Source organism: Paramormyrops kingsleyae, chromosome 3 (assembly GCF_048594095.1).
Source record: "Paramormyrops kingsleyae isolate MSU_618 chromosome 3, PKINGS_0.4, whole genome shotgun sequence".
NCBI lineage: Eukaryota > Metazoa > Chordata > Actinopteri > Osteoglossiformes > Mormyridae > Paramormyrops > Paramormyrops kingsleyae.
Genome location: NC_132799.1, coordinates 32,007,793 through 32,025,351, shown reverse-complemented (window position 1 = coordinate 32,025,351; position 17,559 = coordinate 32,007,793). Strand labels below are relative to the sequence as shown.

The 17,559-nt window shown below is 44.3% G+C and overlaps 1 protein-coding gene across 18 annotated transcripts in view; it reads right to left on the bottom strand.

Moving 5' to 3' along the window:
- Window positions 1-17,559, bottom strand: part of LOC111843415 (membrane-associated guanylate kinase, WW and PDZ domain-containing protein 2-like) — a 140,027-nt gene that overhangs the window by 19,341 nt on the left and 103,127 nt on the right. For 17 of the 18 annotated variants that reach the window (XM_072710173.1, XM_072710172.1, XM_072710174.1 and 14 more), the window contains 2 exons: window positions 4,637-4,668; window positions 773-965 (listed from right to left, as the gene is read on the bottom strand). The exons of the other annotated variant lie outside the window; for it this stretch is intronic. In XM_072710173.1, coding sequence (XP_072566274.1) covers window positions 773-965; window positions 4,637-4,668 — 225 coding nt within the window. The remainder of the gene's footprint in view (window positions 1-772; window positions 966-4,636; window positions 4,669-17,559) is intronic. 18 annotated transcript variants of the gene reach the window in all.

Sequence of the window (17,559 nt, the reverse complement as noted above, 5' to 3'; positions counted from 1 at the left end):
TTTCAGAGTCCTTTAATGTGCCACACATCCCATATATGTCTCACTAGTCAGCAGTGGTACCAAGTATGCTAGACTCATAAGGACTACCCAGCTATCGTCATAGCTAATTGTAATTCTGATCTAACCCTCCTCATGGCTTTCCAGTTACAGTTCTGATCTAACCCTCTTGATAGTCTTCCACTTGTAGTTCAGATCGAAACCTTCTCTTATCTTCCACCTGCAGTTATGATCTATTTCCTGGTAAGTTTATCAGCTTTCTAACTTTTCTAACATTCATTCCTTGTGTGAAAGAAGCGCTTGCACAGGATGGCTTATTTTACAAATAAAAAGCTGAATGTGAAGAGTGGGGACACAACCGGTGCCTTACATGCTGGAAAACAAGCTGGGAAGAGGAATGTATTCAGTATTACAGGAACGGAAATATTTCATCAAAGCTGAACCGAGCCGAACAGCTGGTTCCGATATAATGTTTGAATAGATGAATAGATGTTTCACCTCTTTAGAACAAAGATGTTCCAGCTATACAAGTAAACTTTAACTGACACTGAACCCCTTGAGCCCTTCTGTGGACAAATTTGCTCTTCTTTGCATCGATTTCACCAAGATGCGCAACTACAAACACAACAATCACAGTAGGGCTTCTTCTCATCGACCACCATAATGTCAACAGAAGCATCAGAGATGCTGTTCATACTGGCCAATGAGATCCAATGAGGTGTGTGGGCGTGCCACCAGCTGGAACATGAGCATTAAACGGTGGGTGGTTACTTACGCCTACTCTCATAGATAGCTCGGGACTTCTCATAGAGGTCATAGGGGTCAGGCTTGTTCAGATCAAAGCCCTCGGCCGAGTCGGGGACTGAGGCCCTGTGCAGGTGGTGGGTTGGGAATGGGGTGCTCTGGGGGAGGACAGGGGCAGAGAGGCTGGTCTGGGGGCTGCCCTGGAGGTCCCACTGCTCCAGCACCTGCAAACACATCGGCATTCATTCAGTTACCATCCCGAGTGGTCTGTTCCCAGGTGGGCTGCGGGGGATACCCTGACCTCCATGATGGCCCCAGGACTGGTGAAGCCCTGGGGGTGAGTGGTACTCAACAGAAACACCTGAGGTCGTTTCTCCAAGGGCCAGCATCATCCCGGCAACATGTTCCAACCCCCCTCCCTTGCTTGGCCCCATTTTCTGCAGCACAGTTTGTTACTTGATAAGTGCTGAGCTTTGTCCTCTCATGGCTCAATTCCTGCAGCTCCAGGCTGCCCAGTGACCCAGACCAGTCCACTGCTACCAGAACTTCCTCTCCTAGGTCTTGGAGAATGTGTGCAGGACTGGGATCCGCTCTTATTGGAACTTGTGGTTACTAAGCAGAAGGAAATATAGGCCTACATGTGGCATTTAGCAATGTGCCCGGCCTAATGAAACCCCTTCAAACCAAACGGCTGGCCAGGTAGGTAAAACATTCCAGCAGAGAGCTCCGAAGGCCTGCCTCTGATGAACACCCATGGCTCAATGAGTGCATTCACGAAATAAGTGCTGGTGTGATTAAAAGTTGAAGGGGAAGAGATAGAGGGGGAAAAAGGCAAAACTAACTGAAGTGATTTTTTTTACATCATGGCTTGGTGAGAGCATAAATCATGTCAGTCCATCAGGTAGTAAACATCTTAACACACGCAGAGTCTCTGGTTTCTTGTCCTCCCATTATCTAATGAGATGGAAGTCTGAAGATTATCAACAGCGCTCTACTTGAACATCAGGGAGACACTGTATGTGCAGGAATCGCAGCCAAAAAAGCTTCGGCAAGTGACTCCATTAGCGACTGCTTGTCTTCTGCTTTTTCTTCTCAAACAACCACAAAGAGAGACAGTTACACATCATGGTCCTCCTTCGGGGATCCTGTGTCTCAGCACCAGGTCCAGCAATGAATAACCACACCAGTGTTATGATGCCAAACATTCAAGGGGTTCTAGTGTAGTCTAAAACAAACATGTTTTTGATCCGAATAGGTTCTGCTTGGTGATTTTATGGCCCCACTTGCTCCAGGAACCACAGTTATGATTGTCAGTTGTGGCCAATGGGGGGGGGGGGGTAGTTTTGGTGTTCTTCACTTGTATGTCCTGCTGTTACCATGGAGAGGAGCACATATGACTTAGGATGTCAGCCTGGTTAAATAAGACCCTCTTCATCCACCAGCTTGGCCACAGGAAACAGGAAGTCACAGTTTGGTCCACAGTGGTGTTCGCAAAGCAGCGTTGGAATCGGAGAAAATACCGTGACTGCATTTAGCCATGAAGCCCATCTCCACAAGGCCACCATGAGAGTTCTTCCCTCACAACTGGAACAAAATATTCATTCCTTTGTTTTCCTGCTTGCTTCAAGACTGCCACATCTCTCTTAGTCTCCCTCACTTGCTCAGTAATGTGTTCCTTTTTCATTTCTGTTAGTCTGGCTGGGGGGCTGTAACAGGAACTAGAGATAATAGAGAAGTGGCTGGCAGCATACAACCAAAGCCCGAAAGATGAACACGGAGGTGATGGAAGTCAAATGTGCCGGTGGGAGGTGACCCCAAAAGCACAGGCAGACTAATGGAGAGGTTGGGCTCAATTGACACTGACACACTGTGAGAGCAATTCAAGCTATCAGTCAGGCAGCTTAGCAGCGCAGTGGTGGAATGGAGAAATTCTTACTGAACACTATGAAACGAATATGGCCTTCCTTCCTTTCCCCCGTGCCCTAATGAAAGGTGAAGTCTCTGGAACACAGCCGGAAAGTTTTCCACAGAAGCAGCTGGAGATGTGGTGCTGAATCTTCTCTACTGCTGGAGGTGGGTTTTCCATGAGATGAACTGGCTGATGGGTAGCCCTGGCTGAACGACAGGGTCGCCACACGCTTCCATACATGCACTCGTGTTTCCCCCAAATCCGTTGCTATGCTGGGAGAATGACCTTGCACACGCTAGGTGTAACCCTTGCGTTCCTCTCGCTATTTGCCATAAAGGTGAACGCTAGCTTCAACTCCATTTAGGGCTGGGCAATATCATATCGATATTATATCGCGCACGCGTAATAATCACTTTGACTTCAGATGACTGGCGCAACATTTGGTCATGCGGCAGCTTTTCGGTGCTATACGGACATTTATTTACACCCACAATTTAAGCAGTTTAGTAGTATGGCTAAAATATTAATGAGGCTTTTTATGACGTCCAAAAGTCATTATTAGTATAAATACGGCATATCCTTATGTTTAATAAATGTGTCAGTCTTTGAACCAAAGTCTTTTTACCTTGTTTATCCACAAGATCTCCTCTTTTAAAAGATGTCGTGGCTGCTCTTCACCACGACTTCAGTGCATATTGCACTGAGGTATACCAAACCGTAGTATACCAAACCGTAGTATACCACACCATAGTATACCAAACCATAGTATACCAAAACAGTATATGTGGGGTGCTCCGCTAATCGAATTTAAGAAACATAAGGTTTATACAAATTACTAACTTTTGTGTATCACAAAACGCATCTCATTAATATTTAAGCCATACTACTAATCCTCTTACCAAATTATGGGCGTAAATTAATGTCTGTATAGCACCGAAAAGCTGGCTTCCGGCCAAATGCTTCGCCTGTCATCTGACCAGGGCGGTGATTATTGTGCATGCGCGATGTGATATCGCCCAGCCCTAACTCCATTTAGTTTCACACCCAGGCATCATGATTCAGCTGAAAAAACACAACTTGGCGCTTGACGAATTGCTGGCGTGCTCGCTGCTTGATATTGACTGTTAAAAAAAGACTCTTCGATTGAAATGAGACAGAATTACTGAGACCATTTACGAAATCAAGAAGCACTATCATGAGCAGAAATCTAACTGGCCAATAAACAAGCAGAACAGACAGAATAAATGGATAAAACTGAAAACAACATATGAGGAAAGAGAAGGTATGAAAGCACAGCACTTGGATATTCAGCTTTCATTGAAATACGGCTCTCAGGAGAAGGCTTTCAAAAGCCCAGTGATTTTAATGAAATTGAGAGAGAGCGAGAGTGAGCGCTCCTAATAATGTTTAGGGAGCAGAAACGGATGGTCTGGTCAAGGATGAAGAGCAGAGGAAGCATGCTGAGGAAGCTTTGGGTCCATAGATTAAGAATTGCTAGATTGGTTGAAATGGTCAGTTTCATGTTCTTCTTTACGACCCATAGAACTCTATGTATGAATTGTACATACTGAGCACCATCATTTACAAAATATTTAGCGACTTCAAAATTCAAATTCAAAGCCATACTATTTTAACAAAGATTGTCCAGTGCCATCCCATCTAGAGGTGCAAATCATATGCATGTTCCCACAGCCTTCACCGCACAGGACCAATCTAGTAACTCCACATCTATGATGAGGCCACATAAGAACTACAAGCCCTTCATCTGTTAGTGACGGGGAGAGAAGGGACCCACAGGTGACAAAGAAAGGGCCCGGTTACAGCAGGGGCTAATTGACGACAGCACATGGCGGATACGGTTAATGAGTGAGTCGTAACGGGGGCAGCTATAACCACAGCGGCATAGGCTATCTACGGTTAATGTCAGAGTTAGGAAAACGTCACAAGGAGTAGATGTCAGAGCTCAGGTCTGGCTTGGCTTTTTACCTGTTTAGGGGTCTTCCAGGGTGAAAAGTGACCTGCAGTGAGAGAACAAAAACATTTAGCCTAGAAAACAATGCAGCTCTTACATCAGATTGAAATGGTCAATCTGCCTCATGACAAAGACAAAGAAGGAAGGATCAGTGAAGCCGAAACAGAAGTTATCACTGGAGGTCAGCTGCAGTGCTCCACAACACGGGCTGTGGGTGGCTCTGGGAAAGTCTGGGAAAACAGGATCCAGTGACATGGGGGTGGAGGGGGGGCAGTTTCATCTGATCTAACGGTTGTGTTCCAGAGCCCCATGAAACAGATTTCATGGTGAGAACACACAGAGATGGGACAAGCGAGGGCTTTGACCGAAGCTCCGGAACCTTCTCCTCCCATGTCCTTTCGGCAAACTATGGCATATGTGCTACCAATGTATGCCGTTCCCCCACATTCAGCCTGCACCTGTCTCATTTAAGCCGATACGGCAATAAATACTGCAAAGCAAAAATAATTAGAATGTAAATTCAGTTTTTGTAAGCGATGGGAGTGCAGCACAAATATGACCAGCTGAACTTCTGATTGAACCCAAAAGGTACTTACAAAAGATAATAAAGATACTTACAGAGGTATTAATGCTTATGACTTAACTACGATTGCCTCAGAGAGCAGGCACATCTGATCTATATTACTGGAGCGATGTTTACCACAGGCGATTATTAATAAGTGGAATTCCCTCCTATTTGCCAGAATCTCAGTTTCAGAGCCATAGATGTTTCATCTTGCAATTGCCTTGTGACAGACCTTAATCCACTGATTTATTGCATCTGTTTTCAGCAGAATTACATCACTTGACGTGCTTTGGGCACGTTCATAACTCACTAGTCAAAAGAGTCACCCATGCGTGACGGAAAGGATGCAAACAGTTCAAGCCCTCAGATCAACAGCCTTGGCAAATGCAAAGAAACCCGTAAGACACAGCAGTAAATTCTACCTCAACATTTCAACCAGCTGCAAATATTACAAATTCCGGCAAAAGATTCAACAGCGGGGGTCTTTCTGGGACCTGAACCAGCAACCATCAAAAACAAAGTTTTCTTCCTTAACAATGATGCCATCTGCTGCGTTAAAGTATTCTCAATTATCATTTTTTAAATATGTATATATATTAAAGAGGAGTGCCAAACATTTTTTTTTTTTAGGAAAATGGTCTTTGAGAAGCATGTTGTTTTTCTTGACATCCTTGAAAAAACCTTATACCGTTGTTATTTGCAACAAAAATTACTCATACCTCTTGAATGCAATCGTGGAAAAAAAAAAAAAGAGACCTCAAAATGAATGCCGAAATTAAATAAACCTTCCTGAACGGCGAGAACAAAGCAATAGCTGCTATCTTCATCAAAATGAATCAGTTTCTGCCAAAGATGACTTCTGCATGGCTCTAACAGAAACGTGAGGCAGCACTGCACATTTCCCTGATTTAACTTCAGTCTCCCAGCCATTCATGTGTCGACATTGATGCCCTTCAGGAACAAATAAGGGAATTCAGATCGCCAGCGTTGCATTAGGGACTGCCTGCATGCACTGCGCACACTGTAACTAATGTATTCTTGATGCTTCAATTACACCAAACAATCCCCTTAATCAACAGTAGGTGGGGATGCACGACATTTAAAAATAACCACTTACCAACTAAATATATCCTACGGTATAAGAAATTTTAACATGAGTTTAGCAAAGGCTTCTTCTTCCAAATGCAACGCAGGTTCCCAACCCTCAATGTCCTTGGCTTCACTACCTACTAGGGATGCTCATTTCGATTAATTTTCCCAACCAACAACCGCCGTTCGTTATTACATATCAAGAACAGAATCTGGATTCACATATCATCAAATTTTCACGCACCTGCAGCGTTTCCAACAACAGAGAAAAACAAATTAATATAAATAAAAAGAATAAGTACTTCTTTTCGCTCGCTTCATTTTGCTTGCCCAGCAAAATACGCCTGAAGGCACGTGTGGTTGCACGTGATAACGCCCCATGAGTTAACAAATAGCGTATGTGTAGCATATTTGTGCCACAAAACTTTATACTACTACTACTACTAATACTACTAATAATAATAATTTGAAATATATATATAAAAACATTTTAAACTGTTTAACTGATAGTTGTCACGCCCCGCTCCGTCCGATCCTAATGTGTGACACGCCCACCTCGTTACCTCCTGTTTCTCCCTGATTGTTCTCACTTGTTGCCTGTTCCGTTTGCCTAGTCTTGTCCATATTAGTCCGCGTCTCCCACTGTTTCCCAGATTGGTCATTGACGTTTGTCTGTGTGCTTTCCCCGGTCCTGTTTCCCTGATTAAACCCTGTTATTTTTTACTTCCTGGCTCCTTTTCCCTGCTTCCCTGCTCGCCTTCGTACCGTGACGTAACAATAGTAATAATCGGTCAAAATTAATTCTTTCGGTTAATGGTTAAACGGTCAATATGGGCATCCCTACTACCTACACACCTGATTTTACATGTCAACCAACAGCCTACCCTTGATGAACTGCATGGAAGGTGGTGAACTAGCTGGGGGAAGCATGAGGACTGGGTTAAGAGTCAGTGAAATATGGCATTTAATTAATTATCACTGATGACATTTATGAACAGTTTATAAAGCTTTTCTTAAAGTGTGCTGAGCTGAAATAACCTGTAGTTCAAGCTGAAGTTTTGGAATTCCACTACGTTTATCCAACGCAACATGCATTTCAGAAGGCGGGGCCAGCGAGCCCTTTGAGCAATTGAGGTTAGGGTCCTTGGTCAAGTGCCCTACAGTGAAATCACTCTGCCAGCCAAAGGACTTTGACCAGCGACCTTTCAATCACAGGCACAGAGGCCTGACCTATAGAGCCACACATCGCCCCAGAACAGTTTAGCTGGTACGCCATGTCACCGAGAAACCGGCAACTCCGCCTAGTTAGGTTGAGATATCTTTGGAACAATAACTGCAAAGAAGCTGGTCAAATAGTGACAGATTTAAAAATAAAACTAATCTTTCTAATACAAGGAGGAAAAGCAACCCACACCTTCCTACATTTACATGCCTTTTCACATTTCCCAGCCACACTCTAAGAGCCAATTAGAAATGCCAGTTGACTGAGATGTATGTTTTTGACCCGCGGGATCTGGACCTGTGGGAAGCTCAGGGAGAGCATGCACACTCATGAAGGCCCTGCCCAAAAGGTGTGAGGCTACAGTGTTACCCACTGAACTGGGCAAAATAAATACAAATTAAACTAACAACCATAACACAGCTCAAAACAAAAGTCTGGCTGAAATTCAAGTCACCATTACTTTCACTCCACCTTTCCAAGTCAAGAAGAAACCAGGACATTTCAAAGCCAGAATCTTTGTGACGCTGCACAGAAGTGGATGTGTCTGAGGTATCGATGATCAACCCATTCAAAAAACAACAATGACATTATTACTAAGCCACACAGAACCTCTCATTTATTACTCCTGTTTAATCACTTTAGAGAGAAATATTACTGTTCTGGAGTAATACACTCTCCACGACACTAGGGGTGGCACGGTTCACAAAACCCACGGTTCGGTTTGTATCACGGTTTTAGGGTCACGGTTTTCGGTTCTGTACGGTTCTTGTTATTTTTTCTTTTAATCTTTAACAATCCAGAAATGCACTTCAGCATATGATATATAGCTTAATTATCCACAATTTAGGATACAGTATTAAAAAAGTTATATCATGTAATCATGCATAAACTGAATTTGACTTGACTTAAAGCACATTATTAAAATTATTAAACATTATTAATCCCAGAACAGTAATAAAATAAAAGTCTTGCCTTAACATAAATGCTAAAAGAATAAATCGCTTTAATCGCTATTACACTTGGGTATGGGCACGCGGTCTTATTTAGAAAACATACAAAAAGAGACGCATATAATGTTTAATCATTCGTTTTGTATTTGTCCGGTCCACGGGGTTAATTTAATTGGGGATCGTTAAAATGATAGATCACCTATCTTGATTAAGCCTGATTCGGTTCGTTATATATATATATATATATATATATATATATATATATATATATATATATATATATATATATATATATAATATATCATTATATATAATATATCATTATATATAATATATCATTATATATAATGAGCAAAAGGAACACAGACGAGCGGTAAAGCAGAATTACAATATAATGACCGGACTGGAGAAAGAAACGGAAACGCGGACTAAATACAATGGAGTAATGACAAATTTGACAACAATCAGGAACAGCTGGTAAACACGGGGAATCCACACAGGGTTAAGGAGGGGGCGTGGCACACGGAAAGAGCGGACGATCGAGGCATGACACTCACTGGAGTGCTTTGTCACAGATAACTTAATTTTCTTTAACAAAGTGCCTAACCGCACATTAAATAAAGTCACACAACAAAGGCGCACAACAGTGTTCAGATGTTCGGTTGGCTGAAATTTAAACGTTTTCTTCAGAGACAGGGTGGTAACGCCGAAAACTCGAGCTAAACGCAGCAAACGAAAGGCTACCGGAAATTACTTAGCTGGCTGAACTTTTACCGGAACTACGTCACACCGCTCTGTGCATATAGCCTATTCTTTCGCGCGAAAGGGAAACACACTGACGTCATAAACGGGGCACGAGGCTACATTGCGCATGTCATGAACCGTCGAACCGTGCGACGCATGCATGCTCCGAACCGAGACAAGCGAACCGAACGGTTCGGTTTTTTTTCATGAACCGTGCCATCCCTACACGACACCATGATAAAATTAACTTCTTTGGTAGATTTCTTGCATTCAGATATGCTTAAAATTATATTTCATTCGTAGCCAAACTAGATCTGCTGTATCAAGAATAAAAAGTACAAATTCATAACTTGATGTTATGGTCTGTGAGCTATTGTTCCCAAACCAAGAAATTAATTATCATAATTCCCTTTAGCTGCACTATTTCTCTGGAATGTGCTCTGTCCTGTAAACCCTTAGCACAGAAAATCGAATGTCTGCTTACAAAGGCAAGTGAATCCAACATGAACCATGTGTCTGATTGACAGTTGGTCCATTGTGGGTTCTTCTGTACATAAAACTTGAGCTACTAGATTAAGCTTGAACTTCATTCACACACCCTGCTGGGCTGCCTTGTGTTTGTGAGAGGCCCTGTGCTCCAGGAAAGATCTGGCTGCTAGCCATTTCTGCCACTGTCCTTGGAGACAAGCCACAAGGTGGCACAGCCAGGAGCTGTCTGTGGTGCTGATGGCCCTGGTTGAGGATAAATGATGCTGTCCGAGGTACTGAACCGTAGCCTGGGGCTGGGGGATGGGTCACAGAGTTCTGCTGAAGCTCTTCTCCCCAGATCTACCTTCGCCTCTAAAGGTACAGCAAGACCCAGCTGCACTCGTATCCCCCCCCCCCCAAATGACAGGTACGGTGAAATTGAATCAGCCAGAACTCATGACCTACATTCTGAAGGACACCTCTGCATCCAAGTTCTCCGCACAACCAGACTGGGCCTCATGCTGTAATCCTCTGCGGCATTAAGGAATGAATAATACGCCTGTGAAATATATCTGAGTATTTACGCCACGATGTTAACACGCTGTCAAAACATAGGATGGCGCGTGAATATCCCGTTACGTAACTATTGTGGCGGGCCCACGTTGGACCGTGCCGCGTTGCCGTCTGAGCGCGTACGCCAGTAATTAGGGTATCTGTGGAGAGGCGCAGAAAAGCATGAGTGCTCGCGTCTTTATCTCACGATGATGGGAAATGGGAGATTCACTCTTGTGCTGTATGGACACTCTTTTATTCAACTCACCCAAGCCTCACCTCCCGGCACGCATGCCACACTAATCATCCACAATGTGACCTTGGGAGAGGGGTTGCCCTACCCCACCCCAAACCCGACTCCCCAGAGCATCTTACTGTGTGACAGCACAGGTTCTACTCTTCAGCGCCTCACTGCTGTCATCACCCATGACAGCCTGTCAGTTTTTATGGCCTGTTTTTTTTTTCACCTAGATATCTGGGCTGGGGACCAAGGGCCTACCTATTTAATTCCTACCGATTGTACCCTTGAGCAAGACTCTTCACCCAGGTACTTCAGCCTCCATCCGCATAAATTGTAAGTTAAGAAATACTCTCTGGACACAAGCATGGGCCGAGCACATGAATAATCTTTATGATAATCCAGTTCCATCCAGTGCCCTGGGTCTCCATGGTAAATCCGGGGTTGGTTGCTGTAAGGACAGACACCCCCCCCCCATCTTTGCTTGAATAATTTGAGGGTTTAATGGAGGGGCACACATCTTTTGCATGCCATGAATTTGGCCTGAGAAATGTCACTCTGTGGCATTTTTCTGTCACTGTTCAGTGGCACACAGCGATTATCGCATGCCCGTCGCAGATCCCCCTCACTGGTGCAGCTCACAGTCGCCTCAGGCAGGTCAGCTGAAGTAGCTTACATTGGTGGTTGGAATGTTCCGAAGATAAAGACCACTTTGGGCTACCGGCAGGACATGCTCTGCCAGCAGGGGGAACCCAAGTCCCACTTCCTCATCTTCTCAGATTAGCACACTGCTGGGGTGTTGACCTTTCCGTCGCTGGTCGGACCTCATGTGTCGCCTCGCCCTGATTTTCAGTCTGATGTCATCTCATACTAATGCTCTCCCAGCTCCCTACGTACAGAGCGCTGCTAAATGGCACAGTGTCGACCAGACCCATGGGCCCGGCTGCCACGTACCGCGATCCTGGCCTGCCTCCCGCTCCCCCCAGCTGCGGCCAATGAATGATAACCCCCAAGTCATGTTTTGGTAAATAGTCCCTCCGTCTCCTGGGCTGGTTTACTGGCCCAGAACTCCATGCTTAACAGCAGTCGTGGTCATTCCGCCGGCACTGACCGAATGACTCAGGGAAAGTGAGATGAGTGTTCATGTGTGGACAAGTCACAACTACAGCACAATCAGACGAATGATGCCACTTGTATGATATTTAATCTCAAAACTCACGCACATAAAAACTACGCACACGTATGCTCTGGCGAGCAGAAAACCCATCCTCTGTGTCAGGGTTATTCAAATCACGGTCCTCGAGGTCCGAGCACTGCTGGTTTTCCAGCTTTCCTTTACCTGTCAGTCAGGTGTGAAGCCTCTGACCAATCAGAATCAGTAATTATTAAACTAACTACCTGGGAGAACTGAAAACAAGGCCTGGATTTGGAATCGAGGGCTAGATTTGAAGAACCCTGCTCTACGTGCTTGTGTCTGCATAATACTCGCTCGCTTGCTCGCTCGACAGGTTGACTTTTGAGACTTCAGAGGCAGGAGCAGTGGTTGATTTCTCCACTTCATTGACTGGTCACTTTGAATCATATGATTGGCTGTTTGCTTGGGAAGAAGAAGAAGATCACTGACCAGTTAATGAGAGAACAGCCAATTTCACACTCTGTCATGATGTCGAAGCAAGGAAGTCTTACACTAAGTTAACATCTTTCAGATATCCTATTTTAATATTGCACATTCAAGGTGGTAATCGGAATCAGACGTGTGTGTGTGTGTGTACTTGATTAAAGCAGTGCTTGAAATTCTGCGCAAGATTGCTGGAATTCCCTGCTTCGTCGTACTGTATATAAAGGTAGTGCAGAATGGGACACTGTACAGTAAACTGTATTGTAAACAACAAAGCATCTTTCTTCCTACAAAATCTGAATGCTGCAGACACTCTTAGAGACTTAGAGACACTTAAAGAGACAGAAGCTTTGTAACTGTAAGTATAAAAATGCAAAACATACACACACGTAACAGCACACACACATACATTATCATACAGATATTACATTATTAAAATATATGACTATTATATGTTATAAATTAATAGCTTGGTAAATGGTTGTCCCTTTGAGTCAATAAATTTAATATCTCCTAAAGTTTGTTTTGTGAGGTGCCTGTTTTGAAAGGCTATTTATTTATTAAAATGTGTATGTATATATACAGTGCTTTAAGTAAGAAAAATAGTGCCACTACTCCCCGTATTCACGAAGGAGTCTTTATCGGCCGGTATCAACAAATTAAGTATTACATTCTGAATCATATGATTCCAAATACCACCTTGAATGTGCAATATTGACATAAGATCTCTTATTTTAGAAAGATGTTAACTTAGTGTAAGACTTTCTTGCTCTGACATCATGACAGCGCATGAAACTGACTGTTCTCTCATTGACTGGTCAGTGATCATCTTCTTCATCTTCAGCCAATCACGGGATTCAAAGTGACCAATCAATGAAGTGGAGAAATCAGCCACTGTTCCTGCCTCCAAAGTCTCAAAACTCAAGCTGTTGAGCGAGCGAGCGAGTGTCATGCAGACGTTGAGCGCGTAGAGCATATGCGTGCATGGTTTTTATGTGCACGAGTTTTGAGACTAATTAAACGGCATACACTTCACAAACAGGCCTTGTGTATGCATGCATGAGTGTAGGCGTGCCTGATGCTCTTTTAAGGAAACGCTTTAGTGATTTCATTTTGTTCCACCTCGACAGCCATTTCACCTTCACGCACATGTGCTCATCTGTGGTCACGTGACCCCACATGTGCCCACTCTGGCACGTCAAAAGCATCATAAAAGGTCGCTTAATAGCTGGAATCACAGAAAACCAATTACTGTGGAAGAACCTGTCTATCCGTGATCATCACGTGACCAGTTAATGGTCTGGCTATATCTACTAATGATGAGGTCTGCACAGCACGTAATAATTAGCCCTGACGAGGAGCAGAGCTGTCGTGTCGGTCCAGGAGCAGGCAAGTCGGCCACATTACACAGTGATTCTAATTGCCTTTCTAAAGTGATCACAGATAACTCACTGCTTGTTTTCATAAAGACAAACTCTTTAGCACTGTGCCTCAATTGACATGACTGACATCACACAGTATAGATATGGGAGGCAGATGCCCTGCATAGAACTGGATGAAGTATAACTGAATCAGCCCAATCCGGCTGATGATGCATGACTGTTCCTATAAAATAAAAACTTAAAATGGGCTAACTGGGCAGAGGTTAGCCTCAGACTGGAATTCTGTCTGCAGGGTTCCTTTGCTTTTTTGGAATAAGCTCCACACTCCCCACCACCCTCTACTGAACAAGAAGTTGGAAGATGGAAGGAATGCAAGGATGACAGTAACCAGCAGATTCTCCCATTGAAGCAACAGATGGGTACATAATTTAATATAATGTTTTACATACTGATATAACAACATAAGGATGAACTCATCTTAAAGAAACGTCTCAAGACCCATCTGTTCCATGAATTCACCAACCTGATGCCTCTCTGGTCCTGTTTATACTTGGTTTTAAAATGGGTCTTGGGCAATTATAATGCAAGTAGACAGCGCTAAATACAAGCGTAAAGACCACCAAGAAGTATTGTAATCGGATCACTCAGGCCACTTGCCGAGGTGGTCTGGGACTAATTTGACCACATATCTTTTGTAGCGTAAACGCTAATGCATCCTGCATGTGTTGTTACAATAACTGTGTGGGGCAGCAACAAAATATGAATACAAGTGATCAGCTGGACACCTTGGAGAAGAATGATAGACACAGGTGTAAAGGCGTCTCTGCTGTCTACTTATGATCCGATTGCCCATTTTAAAACCATGTGTAATGGGGACTTAATGTTCTTATGCAGCTCCAATGCTGCTTGTACTTGTGCCGGGACTTTAATTGGGAGCTCAGTCTGGCTACACTTACGCCTTGCTGACGCCATGTATGTCTGTAATGTGCTATTTGCCTCACGTGTACATTGCTTTGGGCAAAAGCATCTGCTAAATACATACAGTGGTACCTCAGAACTCGAACTTAATCCGTTCAGAACTCGGGTTCGAATCCTAAAAAGTTTGAGTTATGGTCAAATTTTCCCCATAAGATATAATGGGAAACCAATTAATTGGTTCCCGGCCCCAAAAAATTACACCTAAATATGTTTTTTTTTTTTGCATTTAAACACAAAATGAACAGAATAAAACAAGAAGAGCATATACTGTACTAAACACATCTAAGCACATTTATGGCTACCAAAAAAAATTAACCTGGAAAAAAAAAAATAGCAATCTTAATTTTTCGCAAACGCTGCGGCAACACTGTACGCCATGCGTAACATTTTTTTCTTAATGGCTTCCAAAACGATAAAGAATGTACCCCAACACTACCCCAAGCCATGCCCCAACACTAGACTATGCCATGCGGTCCATTGTTTATTTTTATTATTACTCTGAATTTGTTCATTTGTTCGTAAATTGCAAACTTTTAGCCTGTAACATTTCTACAACTATTGCATAACTTTTTGGTTCGACTTCTGAGATTCAGATCGAGTTCTAGGTCATTTTCTTTTAATTGGTTGGTTCAACTTATAAGAAATTCGAGTTCTAATGAGTTTTGAGTACTGAGGTACCACTGTACATGTAAATGTATCTTAAACCCAATGAGTTGCACTGTAACCCACCCTAACTGTTAATGAATATCGCGCATACTACAGCCACGTGATTCTGCAGTGTCAGAACAGACTTCCGGGGCACAGATGAAAGCATCAAATGTGAAACAACAGGCTGTGTCCCTAAGAAAGTGCAGCCACTGGACTGTGGAATGATGTGGAAGCAGGCTAGGAGGGGACGTGAACAGGGAAGGCGAATGTCAAAGCTTGAGGAAGCCTGGAACACGTGCACATTAAAGGATCTTTGCATTTGCACCTCACATTGGTCCACTGAGATAAAACTTTCCCCTTCGCATTTAATGATGCATTTGTCTAGGACAGAGACTATCACTGTCGGCCAGCACAGCCTGTGATAATCCTGTCATCTCTGGCGCCGGCTATCATGGAGGGTTGTCATGGAAACGTGCAATAAAAGAGCTATAAAGGTGCCACAGGGCCAAGGGAGGATGAGGCTTTAATAAGCTGTCAAACCCATTATACTCAAAGGATGCTGTGCTGTCACACATGACCACCAGATGGCGCCTGGTGGGCATTCGGAATTAAAAAGTCAGACTGCTCTGAAGGACCTGACAGCACAGAGCCCATGGAGCTCCAGAGGTCAGCCCTCGTTTGCCCCTCAGCTTTGTGCTTCAACTGCTGCATCCCTCTGTGGCAGCTAAGCATCCTGAATCGTGGATGTCACAGGCCTTGATAACCAATAGGTAATTTACGCTACTTCATCACACTCTGTAGTGTATAATGCGACTCTCTGATCGCACATTATATCCCCTGTCTTCCTGACCTGTCTACCCCCTGTAATGTGATGTGTGTATATGTATGGTCGGGTTGATGGCCTGCTTTCCGCTGGTACTTGTGACTAGTGACATGGTGCATTGCAACAGCAATAAAGGTTTTTTTTTCATCATCATCTCTGATCGCACATCACCTAAATTGTTCCCTGTGGGACAATCGGACTATCGGGGTGATTATGCCGGAAGAAGCAAAAGCAGCGAGGCTGGTTCACCGTGACAACCCCGGAATCTGCGCGTGTTACATGGGTACTGAGCTCATGACTCACTTCCAGCTGCCAGTACTGCGGCGGCTGGCTGAAAGCTGCACGCGTCGGCCTTCTCTGTGGGTGGCCAGCACACATTTCAGCTTAACCACTGAGTGCAAGATCGCTGTGGGATCCTTTGAGGGGTTGGCTTGCTTTTCCTATGGGATGCTAGGGCACCAGCTGAAGGCCAGAGCTGGATCAGCCCCATCTCTTTGGACTACCACTGCCCATAGGAGTGACCACCTTTTGCACTCAGCAAGAGAAGCGTGCTTGACACAGGTTCAGCTGCGCTAAGTTCTGACCTTCAGCCATTCGGTCAGAAGTGGGGAAAAACATTGCGCATGCTGAATAATGCAGCCGCAGCATTTGTGGTGGAATGCCGGCCGAGTCCCAAGCCATGGTGTAATGCGACCAAATGAAGACCAGCAGTGCCGGACGGCGTCCACCGCAGCACTTGACGGCACCCTTACGCTTGCTTGGCTTAAGCAAGGAGGCTTTGCTGGCATGTAGGTGCGTAGAGGAGGAGCTCAGTATGTCCCCTGACTGAACCAGCCCGTTCCACAGTGCCACAACACTTTAACATCGCCTCATAGTGACAATGCCTCCATGGATCAAAGACCTGTCATAGATTTATTTCGTAGACCGCCTCAATCTTAGCTACGATGACGCCCAATCATGCAGTTTATACCTGCGATGCCTCACCATCAGTCTCCGTGTCCCCCATTCACAATGGCCATTCACTCCTGACTCATTTCAACAAATCTGAGTCCATTTCCAGACAGCCTCAAAGCCCTGCTTCCATCACCTCTTAGCATCCGTCCTCTAGTTCTGCAAAAATGTAACAAGTTACCGTGGCAACACATTTTAAACGAGCACATACTTATGACTGTTACTCTCTTCTTAGTTCACTGTCGTTTACATTTAATCTAAAACTGCTCGGTGCATGAGCTGCAGAGCTTATAAGAGGCTGCAGATCTAAGCTGCTGCCAGAAAGACATAAATATGTAGGAGGGATAGCAGAAAGCCACCATGCGCACCAGGCTGAGCGTCTCTCCGCAGATCAGACATCGCCAGCCGATGTCAGACTTCATCCGCTCATGCCGCTTGGCTACCCGGATCGGTCTTTAAGCTTCGTGACTGAGTCGTCTCGCCACTGTCCCCACTTGAGCGGCAACTCTGCACATTTTCTCGGGTCGGCGGGCAGACACGCCTCTACTGGGCCTTTTCGGGTTTACGGGTATTTAAATCCTTGAGCTGAACCACTATTTCAGGGAATTCTGCACTCTTCCTACATGAAAGCCAGATTACACCCCGCCTCTTAATTATAGGAAGCTGTTAATTATAGGAAGCATTTATGTTAAGCCATTAACCTTTACAC